The sequence below is a fragment of the Scardinius erythrophthalmus genome (genome assembly GCF_964197995.2).
Source record: "Scardinius erythrophthalmus genome assembly, chromosome: 10".
NCBI lineage: Eukaryota > Metazoa > Chordata > Actinopteri > Cypriniformes > Leuciscidae > Scardinius > Scardinius erythrophthalmus.
In genome coordinates, this window is record NC_138230.1 from 23,523,291 (window position 1) to 23,543,596 (window position 20,306).

At 36.5% G+C, this 20,306-nt stretch overlaps 1 protein-coding gene across 5 annotated transcripts; it reads left to right on the forward strand.

The window, feature by feature from the left end:
- Nucleotides 1-7,166: 7,166 nt before the first annotated feature.
- LOC308697392 (fucolectin-1-like) lies at nt 7,167-12,028 on the forward strand. Of its 5 annotated transcripts, none has more exons than XM_081376577.1 (9): nt 7,167-7,358; nt 8,615-8,669; nt 9,484-9,548; nt 9,711-9,960; nt 10,245-10,378; nt 10,463-10,495; nt 10,924-11,203; nt 11,378-11,514; nt 11,611-12,028. In XM_081376577.1, the coding sequence occupies exons 5-9, from the start codon at nt 10,372-10,374 to the stop codon at nt 11,613-11,615; spliced, it is 462 nt and encodes a 153-aa protein (XP_081232703.1). In that variant the 5' UTR covers nt 7,167-7,358; nt 8,615-8,669; nt 9,484-9,548; nt 9,711-9,960; nt 10,245-10,371; the 3' UTR covers nt 11,616-12,028. The 5 variants fall into 5 exon arrangements, with proteins under 5 accessions (XP_081232703.1, XP_081232704.1, XP_081232705.1 ...); XM_081376578.1 differs by having other exon boundaries at nt 7,213-7,358; nt 8,612-8,669; nt 11,611-11,900; XM_081376579.1 differs by lacking the exon at nt 7,167-7,358 and adding an exon at nt 8,333-8,450 and having other exon boundaries at nt 11,611-11,900.
- Nucleotides 12,029-20,306: the final 8,278 nt, after the last annotated feature.

Consider the following 20,306-nt stretch of genomic DNA (forward strand, 5'->3'; position numbering starts at 1 on the left):
GGCACATATAGGCTACAGTGAAGTTGACGCAAGCATATTGACCAATGCTTTTGAAACGAGACCATTGCATTTTAATGTAGCCTAATTTCCAAAAACAATACTGACAGCAACACAAAACATTTTTTTTATTCTATTAAGCGTGGTAGTCTTTAGCCTACCTCCATAAACTCATGTCCAGGGGCAACCTTATTAAATGTGAACGTCACGTTAGCCTACCACTAAAATCCAACCAGAGCTTCATCAGAGCCATCAAAGAGATCTTAATGCATTTACACAGCAATTAGCCTACAAGTGCATAAAAATATTATAAAGTGTTTTACATTTTTGAAGACATAAATATGACATGATGGAATTAATGGAGTGATAGGCCTACGTTTAATATGAAACTAAAACAGACACCAGGTGGCAGAAAATCACTGTCTTAATGAGTGAGTTCAATCCACACTTTTGATTCCTTAAAATACACCGAATCAAAAACAACTCGACGTGTTGAAGCGGTTCAGCTGTGGATTTGTTTCTGATCATTTCTATTTAGGCCTATATGCGTTATTTAAATAATAATAATAATAATAAATAAATTAATAAATGACCAAATGTTCAAAAAGTTGGCAGAGAGGGGTCATGTTCGGGGAAACAACATAATTGTTGATAGGCTATTTTTCGGGGCCATGAGTTTAATGCACAAACCTGCGTGACCTTATAGCAACTATTCAAAAAATGGAAATTACGAATGCATTAATATTTTGTTTTGAATTTAAGAAAAGTCGATTGAATATTTACAGGTTTGTATCTCGTTATTATTTTCAGAATAGTAAAGTCTTTGTAACCAACCATAGTGATCAAATATCGAAGCTCTATCTAATAGGCTACTTCAAAGATCAAATCAAATTATGTATTGTAAAATTTTATAAAAATTTCTGTAGCCCAAAAACATAAAAAAATAGCTAGTAGCCTACATAATTTTTTTATTTGTATTATTATTATTATCATTCTTTCTTTCTTTTTATTATTATTATTAGGCTATTGTTATCATCATCATCCTCAGCTGGCAAACCATTATGGAGTCTATTTAAGGGAATGATTGTGGTGGGGAGTTTGGTCAAACTATTGCAGTGATAGCCTACAGCGAATATAACGGGTTGAAATAAAAGACGGCGCCGTCCACAGAGATATTTCTATGTGCACTATTTCATCCGTGAAAACCTTTGTACCCTGGCTATCATGTCAGAATCTGCCATTCAAAATAAATTTTGCCTGCCACGGCAGCAAATTCAGCAGCTTTTAGATCTTGTTGTTGGTCCGACTTTGTCAAGACAAACCCGACGGAGCTCAGCCCCGAAATTCAACTGCTGTCGCTCTTCTCTTTCTTTTCTCTTCAATTAACCCTTCTTGTGGAGTAAATGAATACTATGGGAAAATATATTATGATAGTATAAATGGTAGCCATACTATACTAACAGTTAGTGTAGCGGGTTGATTTACATTTGAATGCGAATCCAAAACCTCTCATGTCCAAACGTATGACACGTTTGGACATGAGAGGTTGCGGATTCGCATTCAAATTAGGCTACATTAAAATGCAATGGTCTCGTTTCAAAAGCATTGGTCAATATGCTTGCGTCAACTTCACTGTAGACTACACTGTAAAAAAAAAATCGTAAAATAATGGTAAAAAGTCTGGCAGCAAAGTTGCCAACCACTTACCGTGCATGACAGTGGGCAAATTCCAATCAAAAGTGAGCATCCCTATGCCCTGGGTTTTTTAATATATGCTTAGTAAGGGGCCGTTTACACAACTCAGTTTCCAACTAAAATTGTCTCGGTCTAAACTACTGAAATGTGAATCTGTGAAAACGGTAAAGGCATGCATATGCGTATTATGTGTTTAGTCTATAGGTATGCGTGTGTGAATGCGAATGTGCACAAGCGTAGTCTTTCTTTACAGAGTGACATCACCAGTTACTTTGTGGCATGGATAAAACAGCGATTTAGACGTTTTCGCCGATCTGTGCGAACGGGAATCGTTTTAATAACGTTATCATCTGTACAAAGAAAAACTTTTTTGTTTTTAGTACATCGTTGTTGTGTAAAGTACCTAAGTTTGTGTGTTCTTGACGTCTTTTCTTTGAACCCTGCAGGTAGTTACATTTAACGTATCTATTAATAGTTTTACCTATGGAACTTTATATGAAATGTATGATGAAAATGTGTGTAATATAGCAAACCCAAACAAACAACTCAAATTATTCTGTTAAATTGAATTCTTCCACCATATCTAGTTTTAAAATAAATCACTGGGACTTGCCATCCTAGGTCACATTACCATAAATATAAAATAAAATTACTATAAGATAAAATTACTTTAGTTAATTTACCATCGCATGTACCCTTTGCTAATGCATTTGTGGAAGGGGATTCTCCCCTCATTTACTGTCCCTTATGCCATCCGAAAGGTATATGATTTTCTTTCTTCAGATGAACACAAATTTTATAAAAAATTATCCATCTCTTGTGTTCGTGTGTCGAATAATGCAAGTGAATAGACAACAAAATGCTTAAGGTCAAAAAAGTCCAAACACACATCCTGACAATAATCCAAGAACATTGTAAAGCTCATATGATAGTGCAGAAATCTTCCTGTGTGAACAACACAGCAGGCTGTTTGTAGGCTGCATGGAGTTTCTGGAGCATGCACTTGCATTATATTGGCTTACAATAAATGGATCATTTTTCAAAAAATCTCTGTGGAAAGAAAGTCAGATATACATCTGGGATGGCACAAGGGAGAAAAAAAAAGAGATAACTTTTTTTGTTTTATATACTGCAGTGGATACTTACTACTGAATGATGGGCTTGTTTCTCTGTTGGTGCTGTTGGCGCTCCGTAAACATTGTTCCAATGCTTGATCTAAAAAATATTTTAAAAACAATAATAATAATTTTTAAAAGTGTGTTAATTATTACATGTGTGTTAACAGACTATTGATCAGGGTGACATAGGACCATTTTTTAATGTGTTCCTTAAGTTTTATATAAATCTGGAGAACCCTTACTAACATTAACCAGAGTTTTGCTATATTAACCAAATGGTAATAAAGTATTGTAATCAATCCACCATAAAAACATGGTTTATAAACTTTTACTATGATAAAAACCAAGGTTAATTTAGCAAAGGACCCTGGGAACATGTCATTAAAAGAACAGCTCATCCAAAAAATAGAGTTCTCTCTTTATTTACTCCATGTTGTTCCAAAACTGTATGAATTTCTTTTGTAGAACCTTAATTAAGATATCTTGAGAAATGCCTTCTTTGTTTTGTTTTGTTTTGTTTTCCCATACAATGGGTTCCAATGCTGTTTTATTCCCAACATTCTTGTGTTTCACATAAGTCATACAGGATTGAAAATACTTTCATTTTGGACATTCATTTTTGGGTCAGCTAGGCCTGTGAACTCAAGAAGATAGATAAAAAATTGTCTGGAGGGTTTGAACCAGTGTGCCTTTGAGCAGAGTTTAACGTTACATGTTCTGTCTCTATTTCACGTGTATTTTAATATAACAATACTCACCGCATCTGAAGATCATGTGGCTGGATCATATTTATTCCCAAAATTCCTGGATCATGAGGGAAACACACACATACACAGCAATATTAGCTATTTGTATATTAGCATTTTACTAACAGAGACATTTGCGAAAGCTTGCAAAATTATACTCACAAACTTCAAAACATATTATGATGACTGATCGGTAACGTTAGGCCTAACGTTATAACGTATCCAGCGATCAACAACTATTCAAAAGCCTAGTTTGCATAATTTCTTCTAGAGTCAAAGAGTGTGGTTCGAGTCCCTCTCCGTCTAAAGAGACAATGTTCTCAGTCATTGCAGTCAAAAACTATGCCGAGTTTTTTTTTTTTTTTTTTACTAGCCTAAGTTAACGTTAGCTGACAATATTTATACATGCTAGTAACACATAACATTAGCCTAATACATTGAAACATGTACTAATATCGATATAGCTCTAATCGCGTTTAGATTCTCAATTTAACACACTATATTTTGATGTACGGTAGCAGAATTGTTTTTATAAAATAAAAAGTTATTTAACGTTACCTTCCGCAGATTGCAATATGTCCGTTACACGTTGTTAAAATGCGTTGTCCATATTCCTTGTTTGTTCTTCATTTACATCCCGCAACTCGCTCAAAATAGAAATTTACCAGTCCGATGTAAAATAATCCATGTTTTAAACAATATTTGCCACAGAACCGACGTATGCTAGTACTGAAGATCCCGAGCGAGCACTGCAGCACCCACACACACCCACTGTCGTGTCCACACTCCAACAGACGTATTCAAACTTGACCTGTAAAAGGCGCGCATAGTTGTCATTGGCCAGATTCCTGGATGACATTCTGGATAACCAATCATGCTCAAAACAACTCGGAGAGACAGCCAATAGTGTGGTAACATTGCAATTACAGGAAAAGATGACATGTTTTTAAAAAGAAAGATTATGAAAAAATATACACGTGCTATTTATTTAGCTGTATTTGTAGGCTGGCTGTTATATTTATTCAATTGGTTAAATGGCGTTTTCATTGCAGTGTATAATTAAAAATTAAACTTAAAATAACTTATATAACATATAACAACATATATTTACCACTGCTCTGCTAAACAGCAATTTAACAGAGCAAACAGATTATATATTAAACAGAGCAAACACTGCCAATGTATTCATATAAAATTCTGTATGTAGACCTATATGAAAAACTAATGGATTGGTACCCACATAGCAAAATTTGTCTGGCCCACCTCTGGGCCTCATCCTTGCTTCAATTCTGGCCCAGTTCTGGCTGGGTCCCCGGCCCAAAACTGGCGCAATACACTGAAAACGGACTCAAACAACTTCCTCTGGCCCAGATGTGGCCCAAGCACTGTAAAATGACTCTCATTTATTGATATGGCCCAGGTCTGGCCCAGGCACTGTAAGACAGAACTGGCTGAGAGTCGGCTGGGTCCCCGGGCCAGATGTGGCCCACACCCTGTAAAATGACTCGCATTTATTGATATGGCCCAGGTCTGGCCCAGGCACTGTAAGACAGATCTGGCTGAGAGTCGGCTGGGTCCCCGGGCCACATGTGGCCCAGAAACTGGCAGTGAAACACAAATTCAACCATTTAAAAAGATTAAGGGTTTTTATTATAAAATTAAAGAATACACTTTGACATAAGCATGTATTAACAACGAACAAATACACTATTAACATTTATTTACAACACAATTTTTAAACTACAAAATAAAAAAAGTAAATTATATATACTGTATATGATTAAAAGAAAAACATCACTCTTTCACACACAAACTATCTTTCACTCTCTTTAACACTAAATAAATTCCTTTTGCAAATGTCAAGTCACCATTAAATATATAGCGCTATATACAGTAATGACTGTTTCAAAGCAGCTTTACAGGGTTAAACAGGACAATGATCAATGATACAAACAGTTCAATTTGGCTGTAAAGCTGCTCTAAAAAGAAAATAGTGTCATTGTTCAGCTGAATTCAGTTCAGTGTTGATTCAGTTCTGTTCAATAACTGTATAAAGTATATCAATTATAAAAAGAGTTCATTTTCATTAAGCAGCTCTGCGGAAAACAGTGATGTCATCGTCCAGCTCAGTTCAGTTCTCATATAATGGTGTCAATGCAGGCAGATCAATATTATTAAGAATAAGTGTCCCCAACTAAGCAAGGCAGAGTCCATCAGTGACAGAATGGAGAAAGAAAAACAGGCTCAGTTGAAGGGCCAGTTCTCCTCTGATCAAACAACAAACATGATGTATGTGTTAGGAGTCCAGGCCGCTTCACAAGTCAGATTGTGGATTGATATCATTCAGAGTATTTTATTCAGCTCCTTTTGCTTAAGGTTGGAAAAGATTACATCAAGGTAAAAGAGTAGCAAAACTCGAGAGCATGTAGATGTGAATTTGAGAGCTTGTACAATAGATATTTGTACTTGTACAATAAAATTTACACTGATTTAAAGTAAAGCTGGCCGTTGGGTCTGTGCGGAGGACTGGTCTGGCTCTCGTGGAACTGATCCGATGACTGTGCTGAGGACTATTGTGTCAACGAGGTCTTCATGGCGTTTGTTTCTAGGTCTCATCTAGTTGTGATGTTCTCGTCTGGCATTCAGGGCTGTTGTGGTCATCTGAGGGTGCAGGTCCATCATCTGGTCTGGATATGGACTAGATCTGGCTGAATTCAGTAACCTTGGGATAAGACTGAGACAGAGAGACCAACATTAGCGTAGATGCCATTCTTCTTACGATGTAACAAGTACATTCAGTGTTATGGGAAGTGTTTCCGGTTCTGGTTGACCAAATTTATGCAGCCTAACAATCCTTTAACAGATGTGAATTTTAGAAATGTGAGAGTGTGTTATGTTTATGCTAGGTTAAAGAGGTGTGTGTTTTTAAATAGATTTAAACTTATCTTGTGTCTGCCCCTCTATCTGCTACCAGTCCATGATCCCTCGATATCCATCTCAGCAGCATTAGCTGTGAGGGTTTCTCTGAACTGCACCTTTTAAATAAAGGAATAGATATTGTGAGGTCAATATTACATCTTAAGCATTAGTTTAAGCACATAGGTTTACTGCTAACAAATGTTGTTGCCAGAGTTCACACAGCAGTTTAAAATATCGGTAACACTTTACAATAAGGTCTCAATTGTTAAAATTAGGCTAGTTAATGTGTTAACTAACATTACCAATGAACAATACATTTGTTACAGTTTATTAACCTTTGTTAACATTAGTTAATAAAAATACAATAAAAAATTATAATAAAAATTAGTTCACAGTGCATTAACTAATCTTAGCAACTTTTGATTTTAATAATGCATTAGCAAATGTCAAAATGAAAATGAACTAAGATTAATAAAAGCTTAAGTATTGTGCATTCTTAGTCCATCTTAACTAATGTAATAGTTAAACCTACATTAACGAATGAAACCTTATTGTTGTGTTACCAAAATATCTGTAAAAAGTGTTGGTGTCATGCTGCGTTCTATTATTTATCCGTGTCGGAGTTCCGACTAGAAAGACAGACGTTGCCTAGCAACACGCACCAACACGCCCCCTTTCCTCGGATTTTGCCGCTCGGAAGTTTGGACAACCGTGAGGACACCGAGCAAGAATTCCGAGACGGAATCCAATATGGCTGCGCCCTGTGTGACTTGTTTTCATTGTTTGTGTACCGCTTTGGTTGTTTAAATGACGTTGTTTAAATTTTAATCACTCGTCTACTGCGTCCGTATCACTGCCTGTGGGTGTGGGAATCGGTCTTGTTGTGAGTGCAATATTGAATGAAGCCTTGTTTCAAACAGGTGTTACTAACGTGGCTAGCGTTGCTAACAGAAGGTAAACTAGTTACTAGGTGAAGCACATAGTGCTACTTATTTTGGAGCGCCTGGTACTCGGCTAGTACCAGGTGATAATAATTTACATTATAACCCATTTGCTTAGATGCACAATACAGTGAAAAAATGCTCTGGATTTTTTTTGTAATTACTTAAAATGCAATTTATCATTGTACAAAAAAACAGAAAGCACAAGCGTTTGTGTCAGGTTGTTGTGTTAAGGTTAATATATGGTAAAAGACGAAAAAACGGTGAAAGTACAATAGTGAAAATCTATCCATTAGATGAAGTCAGACAGTCGACAAATATTGATATAACACACAGGGAATGTGTAACGGACACTTTCTGCAGATGCAATAATGGAATAATGTGTTTGTGTGTTTCTTAATATAAAGTTAACTTTGTTTGCATATATTAAGTCTTTCTATTTAATGGAGAAAATAAATCACAAAAGTGTGTAATTAAGGTTATTAACTATCCCCCCTTAAAAAAATATATAATTCATTTTCTTTGTGCAAACGTAGAGAGGGTTTGATTATAGACAATTATGATGTGATCATCTCTGTGTTTAACCAAGACTAATATTGTAGGAGGACATGTGAAGGTTAGGGTTATAGCTTATTAAAATTGGGACTCTTTTGTAATGGGTCCATTTGATGTTTATTTGACAGATATCAGATTAATTTATTTGGTTGGGAGGGCCTTAATCCAACAATAAATAGAGCATCATTTCTGAGCACAATATTATTGAACTAGACCATCTTCAGACTGCTGGTTCGTATCAAATTCATATCCCCCCCCCCTTAAAAAAAATATATAATTCCTTTCCTTTGTGCAAACGTAGAGAGGGTTTGATTATATAGACAACTATGATGTGATCATCTCTGTGTTTAACCAAGACTAATATTGTAGGAGGACATGTGAAGGTTAATTTATTTGGTTGCGAGGGCCTTAATTCAACAATAAATAGAGCATAATTTCTGAGCACAATATTATTCAACTAGACCATCTTCAGACTGCTGGTTCGTATCAACATTCATATCTATGTTTAATAGCACGCTTTTGGTTTGAAATGTTTTGACGGCATAATACTGTATTTCTCATGAATAATATATTCATATAAAAAATATTAATAATGCTATTTGTTTGTTATTTATTTAAAATGTATTATTTTGTTTAAAAGCAGATAACTGCTGAATTGTGAAGGTCTTCTGTGAGGTTGATACATTGACAAATTCCAGGTGAGTTGAAGGTTTATGCACTCTCTACATTCTAACATTATAATTGGAATTCATTAGTTTTCTTATTATTATTTTTCCCTAATGGGAGTCAATGGCAGCCATATGAACCGTAAATGGGAAATTTATGAAATATGGCACAATTGTAGTGATGGTAAAGAAAAGTAATTTGACAAACTTTGAGTGTCCAGGACAAACTCTATAGCGCCACCACCAGTTCAAAAATGTTACATTCAAATGGTTATAATTTTTGAACCATTTGATCTAGAAAAATAAAACGTAGTACACCTGATTCCTCTTATGATGCTGATCACATTAAACATCTTACATCAAGACACCAATTACAGTAGCAAAATTGGTTCAGAGGCTGTATCTCGGCCAAACTTTGATCAATTGAAATGAAAATTGGTACGTTTAAACAGAACCACGATCTGAAAACAAATCTAAGGAATCTGACAGGAGGAAGTTAATTATTTGTACAGCGATGATTTAAGCACAACAAAATAACAATACAGTTCCAAAAGAAAGAAAAGAAAGTTTTAGTTAACTATATCAGTTTTATGAAATTATATAATAATAATATCATGGGCGTAAAAGATGAAATAAAATAAAAATAGAGCAAACTCAGCAAAGGCATTTAAAATCCAAAGAACGGAGGCAGGTTAGTCACATTATACTGACTTTAAGTCATGGGGTTCTTCTATACCATTATCATAACATTAGCAATATATATGTTTCTTTATTTAAATGAGGATGATAAATTGAAAATGATTCCTTCATATGCTGATATGAGATGTGTTGTTATGTCTTATATCAGGATGGACATGCGTGTGGTTTTGTTTCTAACACTTTTTACTGGGATGTGTGTCGCTGATTCCCAAGGTACGTTTAGAATAATACAAGTAAAAATGCCTGGATTTAAAAATCTTTAACCATTGTGTATCATTACATATTGATCAGATTCATTTATTAAAATTATATTCTAAAATATGGTCATTAAAAAAAAATGTGATTTATCTTGCTCTTAATGGCGTGGCTGTGCAGTCCTCCTTAGGAGACCCACAGGGATATGCTCAACATGCAGTAGATGGAAACAGAGACTCAGATTACAAGAAGGACTCATGCACTATCACTAAAACTGAGTTTAATCCATGGTGGAGAGTCGACCTTGGAAATGTCTACAGTGTAAGCAACGTTACCATCACTAATCGTGGAGACTGTTGCAAAGAGCGCCTAGAGGAGCTCAGATTCATATTGGTAACAAGCTGGACAACAACGGAAACAACAATGAGCTGTAAGAAATGTTTTAATTGTTTTATCATCTTCCCATGTTTATGATGTTCAGTCTGGTTTAATAAAACAGGAGGCAAAATTGTACCTCCTCCACAAACCAACCACTCATCGAGCCACAGCCATGGAGATGTACTTTATTTCAACAAATTTTATTCAGATTGTGATTAGACATTTGTTTCTTGTAGTAGTGCTATACAAAACCATTTGATTTCAATACAGCTGAATTTAATTTGCAAACATGTGCACCCACTGGTTTTCATTTTAACACTGTTCATGTATTTGCAGGGTTGCAACTATTCTCACTCCTCCGATTGGCACACAAACATTTTCATTTGAGTCTGTTAATGGCCGATATGTCAACATTTTTTTACCTGGGAATGATGAAATTCTCACTCTGTGTGAAGTCGAGGTGATGGCAGGTAAGGGACAGAGAGAGAAGGCTGTGATACAATTTGGTCATGTACTTATTAATGTGTGTATAACTGCTATTATTTTATTAACAGTAATGGACACACCATCGTACATTTGCGGTCCAAGTGAGTTGTTCTTCATTACTTTCAATGTTGTCGATAACGCATATATAATATTCTTACTGAACATTTGGTAACCAATAAGACAGATTTTATCGAAAAAATAAACCCCAACATGGTAATCAAGACCTGGCTTATTACATGGCTACTAACCACAAATGAAATCATTTTGGACACAAAATATTGATTTGAGTTGAAATATTTGATTAACTTGCTTGTAATAAACGCAAAGCTTCCGTGAAGAAAAAATATTCCTAGCAAGACAAACATTTAAGGGTCATGTAAAACAAATAAATAATAACATGGACATATTGATTTGTGATGAAACGTGTAAATATAGTATTACATAGCTTAGCATTACTTTGCACATTTTATTGGGATTATACTTTAGCACACTAGAAAAAAGTTTTATTTTTTTTTATTTTTTTAAACAGGGAATCTTGCTCTTGGAGCCAAAGCTGTCCAGTCTACCACATATGCTCAAACAGTTGCTCAAAATGCTGTCGATGGCAACAGGAATTCAAATTTCAATCTGGGGTCATGCAGTGCGACTAATGCGGACAGAGACCCCTGGTGGAGAGTTGACTTGGGGTTAGTCTACAAGGTAACCAGGGTTAGCATCACTAATCGTGGAGACGCTGTTGCAGAGAGGATAAATGGTGCTCAGATCCGTATCGGCAACAGCCTGGAAAATAATGGCAACAATAATGAGCTGTAAGTATTATAAGTCTTAATACTTACACAAGTGGTTAGAAAATGAGTAAATAAGATAACATTACTTTGAATAAATCCTTTTAATATGAACTTTGACTGAAGTATATTTAATATGCTGCATGCAGTTTTGATACGCCCGTCTCTATTTCTCTATTTCTCTGTGTGTCTTCACAGGGCTGCAACTGTTGTGTCCATCCCACTTGGAGAGACAAAAACATTTGAGTTTAAGCCTATTAAGGGGCGATATGTCAACATTTATATTCCCGGGCGCAATGAATATCTCACTCTGTGTGAAGTTGAGGTGTTTGCAGGTGAGCAATAAAAGTACAGAGACATTGTGTGTAGATATATTTGTACTATTTATACTGTATTTTACCTTAATAATTGTTTTCTGATTTCATTGCCAGATTAAGTGGAATGAGATGATGTTACGCCACAGTCCACTGATCCTACAAGCAAAATACCAAACTTCTGTTTTCTGAGCAATACTAATATTGCACTTTTTACATTTTAATTTGACCTATATGCACCTTTTATCCTTAAGATAAATGATAAGTTTATGTGCACATTCAGGAAAGGGTTGAAATGGTTTTAAATGCACCTGACTCTTAACCCCAGTTTGATCCAGGGGTTTGTGTATTTACTTATCTTTGTTTATCTCTCTGCTTTCTACATCAATAAATTACTACAGCATTGCATGTTGTATTGCATGTTTCTGGATAAAGAGATGCTTATTTGGATATTTACAATGAGGAGGAGGTATAGTGTTACATAGTTTCCCATCTTGAGGAGCTGGTATCAAAGTAAAATGAGAATTACTTTTACAAAAAAAAAAAGAAAGAAAAATAAAACCCTGGAGAGAACAAGGATTTCCAACCTTCTGTCCCAGAATCAATTCAACCACCAATTCAACCACTATTAACTTTTAATTTTCTGTCATAATGGGTAAAAAAGGCACAAAAGCAACAATAACCAAACTAGAATCTTTAACTAGAAGATATCAAAAAAATAATAATGAAAATAGGAGCAATAGCTTTAGGGGAGAGCCTGGCCAAAATAACAAACAAAACCAAAACCGAACCCAGAAATCTCTCAAAATTAACATACTTGGAGAAAGATAATCCAGAAAAAGATTTTACATAACTCTTCCCTCTCTCCCTGCTTAACCACAAACAGGAGAAAATCAGGATTACAAACAAAAATTGCATCTCCCCCAACATTCCTCAAAACAAGAAATAAATAAGGATACTGGAGAAAAAAAGCTATTTACAACATGCGTAAAACACATTTACTGAGAGGCGAGGAGACTGAATCCTCCTTGACCACGTCTCATCATACCCTCTTAGGACTCTCTGTGGTATTAACAGTCCTACAGAGAGCGCCCTTTGAGCCATTGTAGTTCGTTGAGCGCAAGACCCAGTCTCTCAAGATGCCACTCCTGACTGCCCTCACATGTACCAAGAGAGTGGTGGACCTGCAGGTATTTTCAGTCAGAGAAACGTGCCTGTAATTTGGACTGGCTGACTCTCACAAAATCCTGATACCCCGACCCGGATATGTGCCCAAAGTTCCCACCACCCCCTTCCTAGACCAGGTGGTAAACTTGTGCCACCCATGGAGGAGGCAGACCCAGACCTTGCGTGTCTGTGTCCTGTTCGTGCACTGCGTATTTACGTGTAGGGGTGTAACCCCTTGCTTCCTGGCCAAATTTGCCCCATCATGGCCTCCTAATCATCCCCACATATATACACATACATACATACTAATTGTCTTCATCAATCTGTCTCTCCACCAGTAAGCTGGTGTGTAGTGGGTGTTCTGGCGCACTATGGCTGCCGTTGCATCATCCAGGTCAGGGATGGGCAACTTCGGTCCTGGAGGGCCACTGTCCTGCAAAGTTTAGCTCCAATTTGAATTAAAAACACCTGAACAAGGCAATCAATGTTTTCAGGATTACTAGATAGATACAAACAGGTGAGTTTTAATCAGGGCTGAAGCTAATCTCTGCAGGACAGTGGACCTTGCCCATCCCTGATCCAGGTGGATGCTGCACATTGATGGTGGTTGAGGAGATACCCTCTTCTATGTAAAGTACTTTGAGTGCAGAGACAAGCGCTATATAAATGTAATGAATTATTATTATTATTACATGGAAAACACTCTTTGTTTGCTTCAGAGGTCAGCAGAAATATCTCTGTGTGAGTGTATCAACTTTAAAACTTGTCATCTCATCTTTGGACCCTGCATTACCTAACATTTCTTATGAAACTTATTTAAGCATAACATGACAACATTTGTGTAACTGATGTATAGATTAAAATCTTACCATCATGTTCTTTTTAAGTTGTTTTAGTTTTCAGCTCATTGTTAACTCTTCTTTTCTCATTTGTATTCTGATGACATTGAACATATTGTAGGCTATACAAAGTTATATGTCATAAACATGTCATCTCTGTATGTTTTGCAAAAAAAAAAATAAAAAAAAAAATAAAGTAGACTTTGAGCTATAAGCACGTCCCAGCCGGGTTCGTCACTTATTGGGGTCCCCTGGAAACATTTCTGTTGTGTTCTATTTACTGCCCATTTCTGTATTTGGTTGTGTAAGTATTTAGAGCACACATTGGAGTGTTGTAAACTAATAAAGATGTTTTCTTAATTTGCGGGTGTTTTTCTATTTGCATGTGTTTTCTTCAGTTGCAGTGCGTTGAGCTCTCTCGGCCACCGTAAAAACCTCCATTGCATTTCATAATCTGAAAGAAACAAAGAAACACAACTCTGCTTTCCAGAGAGCTGCTAAAGCTGCCAAATGTAAATATTTTTCTGAGTTGATTCTATCTAACAGTAATAGGCCCAATGCTCTATTTTCAATAATTGATTTTGCTCTTAATCCCGCTACTAATCAGTTTCCAGAGATGTCTGGCTCTCTTTGTGAGGATTTTGCGATTTATTTTAATGAGAAGATCTCGCTGATTAAATCTCAAATGCCCTTGTCAGCCTATACGCCACTTAGGATGTGATTCCCACTACTTTTCTTAAGCAGGTATTTCAAGCTATCGGTCCTGATTTGTTGTCCATCCCACATAGCAAACTTTTTCTGGCCCAGCTCCGGGCCACACAATCACTTTTCCCTCGGCCCAAGTACCGCAAAGAATGACGGCCCTGAGGTGGCCCAGAACTGGATTAGAGACAAGGGTCACACATGGGCCATAACTGGCCCGAATCTCAGCCAGTTAGTCACCCTTAACTGGCCCTGAACTGGGCCACAACAGGTTAAAACTGGTTAAAACCTTTTTTGGCCCAGTTCAGGGCCAGTTAAGGTCAAGTCAAGTCAAGTCATCTTCATTTATATAGCGCTTTTAACAATGTAGATTGTCTCAAAGCAGCTTTACAGAGATAAGCGTATAATTTAAGGTAACAGAGATTGTTTCGGCTTTACAGCAGAGTTAAGTTATTTCCATCTAAAGTTAGTTTTAATTGATTTGGTTCCGTCGCAATGATCATTTGTTATTAAATTAGGGGCCGCTAAGACGACACCATTCTCTCTACACAGACTTTAAACGCGAACCTGTGAGAAACGCTGATGGCGGTCACATGCGCATTTAGAATGGGTTCTATAGTTATGTGCGTTAGAATATACGCAGGTTTGGAATTCCCTACAAGCCAAGCCTAAACAAAATACTTGTCTTTCCTTATAAATTTTGATAAGGAATTTTATTTTATTTGTTGCTTTGGGGTAGGACCGCAAGACGAATTTTCCCGACAACGCCTTATCTGTAGAGTGGTAGTGGGATGAGACTAGTTGGCACTTCAGCACTGCGTTGTCATCGGTCCAGGTGAAGGTCCTTCGTCAGATCTGGATACGGCCTGGATCCGGCAGGCTGCAGGAAAAACCTTGGGATAAACACAGACACTAAAATTAGCGTAGATGCCATTCTTCTCATGATGTAACGAGTACATCAGGATTTTTGGGAAGTGTTCCCGGTTCCGGCTGACCTAATCTATGCAGCATAACATTAAATTATAGAAGTCTATAATGTATTATGTGAAAGCTAGGTCAAAGAGATGTGTCTTTAATCTGGCTTTGAACTGACAGAGTGTGTCTGCTTCCCGGACAATGGTAGGAAGACTGTTCCAGAGTTTTGGTGCTAAATAGGAAAAGGATCTACCGCCAGCAGTGGATTTTGATATTCTAGGTATAATCAACTGGCCGGAATTTTGAGATCGTAATAGACGTGACGGACTATAATGCGTTAAGAGCTCGCTCAAGTACTGCGGAGCTAAACCATTCAGTGCTTTGTAAGTAATCAGCAATATTTTAAAATTTATGCGATGTTTAATAGGGAGCCAGTGCAGTTTTGACAGAACTGGGCTAATATGGTCATACTTCCTGGTTCTGGTAAGAACTCAAGCTGCTGCATTTTGGACCAGCTGTAGTTTGTTTATTAAGCGTGCAGGGCAACCACCCAGTAGAGCATTACAATAATCTAGCCTTGAGGTCATGAACGCATGAACTAATTGTTCCGCATTTGTCAATGAGAGCATATGACGTAATTTAGATATATTTTTAAGATGGAAAAATGCAGTTTTACAGATACTAGACACGTGACTTTCAAATGAAAGATTGGTATCAAAGAGCACACCCAGGTTCCTAACCAACGACGAAGACTTAACAGAGCAGCCATCAAGTGTTAGACAGTATTCTAGATTATTACGTGAGGAAGTTTTTTGTCCAATAATTAGAAACTCTGTTTTTTCAGAATTTAGAAGTAGGAAATTACAAGTCATCCAATTTTTTATATCCGCTATGCATTCCGTTAATTTTGTGAATTGATAAGTTTCGTTAGGTTTTGAAGAAATATAGAGCTGAGTATCGTCAGCATAACAGTGAAAGCTAATTCCATGTTTCCTAATGATATCTCCTAATGGTAGCATGTACAGAGTGAACAGCAGCGGTCTTAGTACTGAGCCTTGTGGTACGCCATACTGAACTTGTGATCGATGAGACATCTCATCATTTACTGCTACAAACTGATAACGGTCAGATAAGTATGATTTAAACCATGCTAGTGCATTTCCTGTAATGCCAACATAATGTTCTAATCTATTTAAAAGAACGTTGTGGTCGATGGTGTCAAATGCAGCGCTAAGATCGAGTAACACTAATAGAGAGATACAACCACGATCGGATGATAAGAGCAAATCATTTGTGACTCTAACGAGAGCTGTTTCGGTACTATGGTACGGTCTAAATCCGGACTGGAAATCCTCGCAGATATCATTTCTTTCAAGAAATGAAAGAGGGTGACTAACTGGCTGAGATTCGGGCCAGTTATGGCCCATGTGTGACCCTTGTCTCTAATCCAGTTCTGGGCCACCTCAGGGCCGTCATTCTTTGCGGTACTTGGGCCGAGGGAAAAGTGATTGTGGATCACCCTTAACTGGCCCTGAACTGGGCCAAAACATGTTTTATTATTGGTACCAATACTCAGCCATAAGTCAACCAGAAACCCCAAAGCTGAGCCATAACCCAGCCTAATCTTACCCAAACCATGTGAACAAATAAGTCACAGAAAAATTCTATATTTTATTCAATTTAAATTTTAACAATAATACCAGCCAAAAAAAAAAAAAAAAAAAATTCACCTAGAGTTGTGTAACAGTGTGAAGGCTATTTTATTTTGTACATTCGAAGTGTAACATCTTATTACAACCCGTAAAAGTGCATATAATTTCAAAATGTTCAAGCTTACATACTTTAGTAATGCACAAGCCAAAAAAAGAAAAGAAAGGACAGCTAGAGTTGTGCAACTGTGTGAACGCTATAGAACTAGCCTACCTAACTAAATGAACCTAAAAGGAATCTAGTACTGAAATTTGAACATTATAATCTAATTTACTCTAAACAAACTCTAAGCAAATTAAAACAATTTACACATCAGAATGTGCGTGTGTGGGAGAAAGTGATCCTATTTGGGCCTCTTTTTTCCTTAAGCGCTCTCTCCTTCCTCCATCTCGATCAGGAGCAAGCTGAAGCCATCTTTGAATGGTTGATTCAATCTCCTGATCGGTGGCATGTTGTGTGAGGCGATTTTTTCTCACAGCAGCTAAAAGACAAAATACTAAATTAATAATACAAAATTAACATACATATAGAAACATTCATCCACCTACTGTACATAAATGTAGGTAACAAATTAAAATAAGGTTGCTTTGGTTACATTTTATACAGGAAATGATTGCTTATGTGGCACTATTGATTGACTAACTGGCTTGTCAGACTTTGACAACAGTATTTTGACAAACAAGACCATTTTAGCAAACAAAAACCTTAAAAATGTTTATATATGGGAACTGTGGTGTAAACAGTAACCAATGAACGGTTGAAATACTGATAATGTAACACATTCAAAGCATAACATCTTATTTTCACCTAAAAAAATGCATTTAATAATCTTAAACAGTTGCTTACTTATTGCATTGGTCAATTTAAACTTTATGATACAGTTTTAAAATAACAGTTGTAGAAATTGAAGTACTGGGCATACAAAAAAATGTTTTAGACTGTACAACTTTAAATTAATTAGATTTAAAAAAGAAAAAAGTGGTCATGCTCACAACAGACTTACCAAGAACAATGTTTCGTAACTGCAAGCTTTTAAAGCTGATCTTCCCATTAACACCACGCATATTTATATTCTTGGCCAGGGAGTTTGTGATTGTTGCTGTCATTATTCTCCAAACTCCATCTCTGGTGTCTGTCCCACCTTTCATTGCCAACATGCTTATCTGTGAATTAACATTTATTTTATTAATTGTTAAAATAAAATGCCAATTATCCACTAAAGGGATAGTTCAACCAAAAATGTAAATTCTGCCATCATTTCCTCACCTCCACTTGTTCCATCCCTGTATGAGTTTTTTTCTTTTGTTGAACACAGCAGAATTTGTTTTAAATGTTAACCAGACAGTAGGTGGTAACCACTGGCTTCCATAATATATATATATATATATATTTTTTTTTTTTTACCAATGTTACCTTTGACTGTCTGGTTACCAAAATTCCTCAAAATGTCTTCTTTGTGTTCATCAAAAGAAACCAACTCATCCAAGCTTAAGTTTTAATTTTCAGTTTTGTTTGAACTTCCTTTAAAAAACAACATACAAAAAAAAAAAAAAAAAAAATATATATATATATATATATATATATATATATATATATATATATATATATATATATATATTCCTTTAGTAAGCCTAAACAAAACATATATGTCTTGAATATAACTGACTTACCAATTGCTTTTGAAAGTCAGGAAATTTTCTCAATCGCTCCTCCAAGTTTTTCAGAGACTGAAGATCAGCTACTGGCAGTAGGTTTGCTTCAAGGCCTATGTCTTCTTCACTGACAGATTTTAGACCCTGAACTGTCCTATAGATTATCTTCATTTGGTCCATCATGATCTCTTGATTTGTGAGAATGTTACGCAGGAGGGCTGAAACAAAAGCAATAAACTGAAATAAACCCCCTAAGTCCATATGGTACACAATATGTAAAAGTAGTATACGACAGTATCACATTTCCCAATAAACAAATACTTACAAGTATCAAGAACAGCTTGATGTCTTGATAGTCCTTGTGACTGGTGGTAAACAATCCCTCTCTGACGCCGATCAGGGGAAGTGGAGCTTCTTTGCAGTGGGTCAAGGGGAGAGTGACTTCTCTGAAAAGGGTCAGGGAGAGTATAATCTGTCTCAAACAAGTCAGGAGAAATGCAGCTTCTCTGAAGCGGGTCAGGGGAAGTGTTGCTTCTTTGAAACGGGTCAGCATTTGCATGGTTTCTTTGAAGCAGGTCAGGGGAAGTGTGGACTTTCTGAAACAGCTCAGCAGTTTTGTGGCTTCTCTGAAGCGGATCAGGGGAATTGCGGCCTCTCTGAAATGAGTCTGAAGTTTTGTGGCCTCTTCGAAGTGGATCAGAGGAAGTGTGGACCTTCTGAAACGGCTCAGCAGTTGCACTATTTCTCTGTCGTGAATCAGGGGAAGCATGGCATCTCTGAAGCAGGTCAGGTGGAGTGCAATCATTGTCAGACAAGTTGGGAGAAGTACAGCTTGTGTGGAATCTCTGAAGCTGTTTAGGAGAAGTGTGGCTTCTCTGAAGCGGGTCAGGGTTAATGCGGCTCCTCTCAAGTGGATCAGCAGTTGCATGGTTTCTTCGAGACTGGTCAGAATGTGTGTGGGTCATCTTAGGTACATTAGTCGAAGTATGATGACTTTGTGAATTAGGAGGGATATTTGGTAAACTATGTGGGGGTTTAAAGAAAGTTAGAACAGAGCATTTTAGGCATTTTCACAAGTTAAATTAATCAATTACCTTACTCAAAATAACAACTTATACTGCTTACAATTTTGTTGGCTTAGATTTGGTCAACACAGACTTCTGAGTAGATCCAGTCTTCTGCATCCTTTGGGAGTCAGAAGAAAATGAGTGAAAGATCTTCGGAGCTCTAGGCAGTTCTTCTTTTCTGTTCAGAGAAAGAGAAAGAAGCTATATGTCGTGTAAGAAATAAGTAAACAACAAAAAGAAAATTTATGGAAATTTACCTTTTCTTTGCATTATCTTTTGACTGATCAACACTGATTTCTTCATCCTCATCTTCTCCAGGAAAAAGTAGGTTCTTTGGCCTAAAGAATCACTTTGTTACTTAAATATCTGCCACATTTTACAATACACTGACTAAATATAATCATAGATTACAAATAAAGACAACTTACATTCTTCTTCGTTTGGGTTTAATTGGGGAATCCTCCCCATCTGTTGCAAGGTCTGTGTGTTCGACAGCTTCAGGTAGTTTTAATCTTGCATCACTGTAACTGTCTACAAAAGATTACAATAATTATATATATATATATATATATATATATATATATATATATGGCCAACGTATATGAAACATTTCAACACACAATCTATAATGTAATACTTACTCGATGTAAATATTATTCTGACCCTGTGTGGAGTCCATCCTTCCCCAGGTTGCTCCTTATTTTTTGTGGCTTTTACAACATCCACTTTATTTGGTGGCCACATACATTCATTTTCTTTGA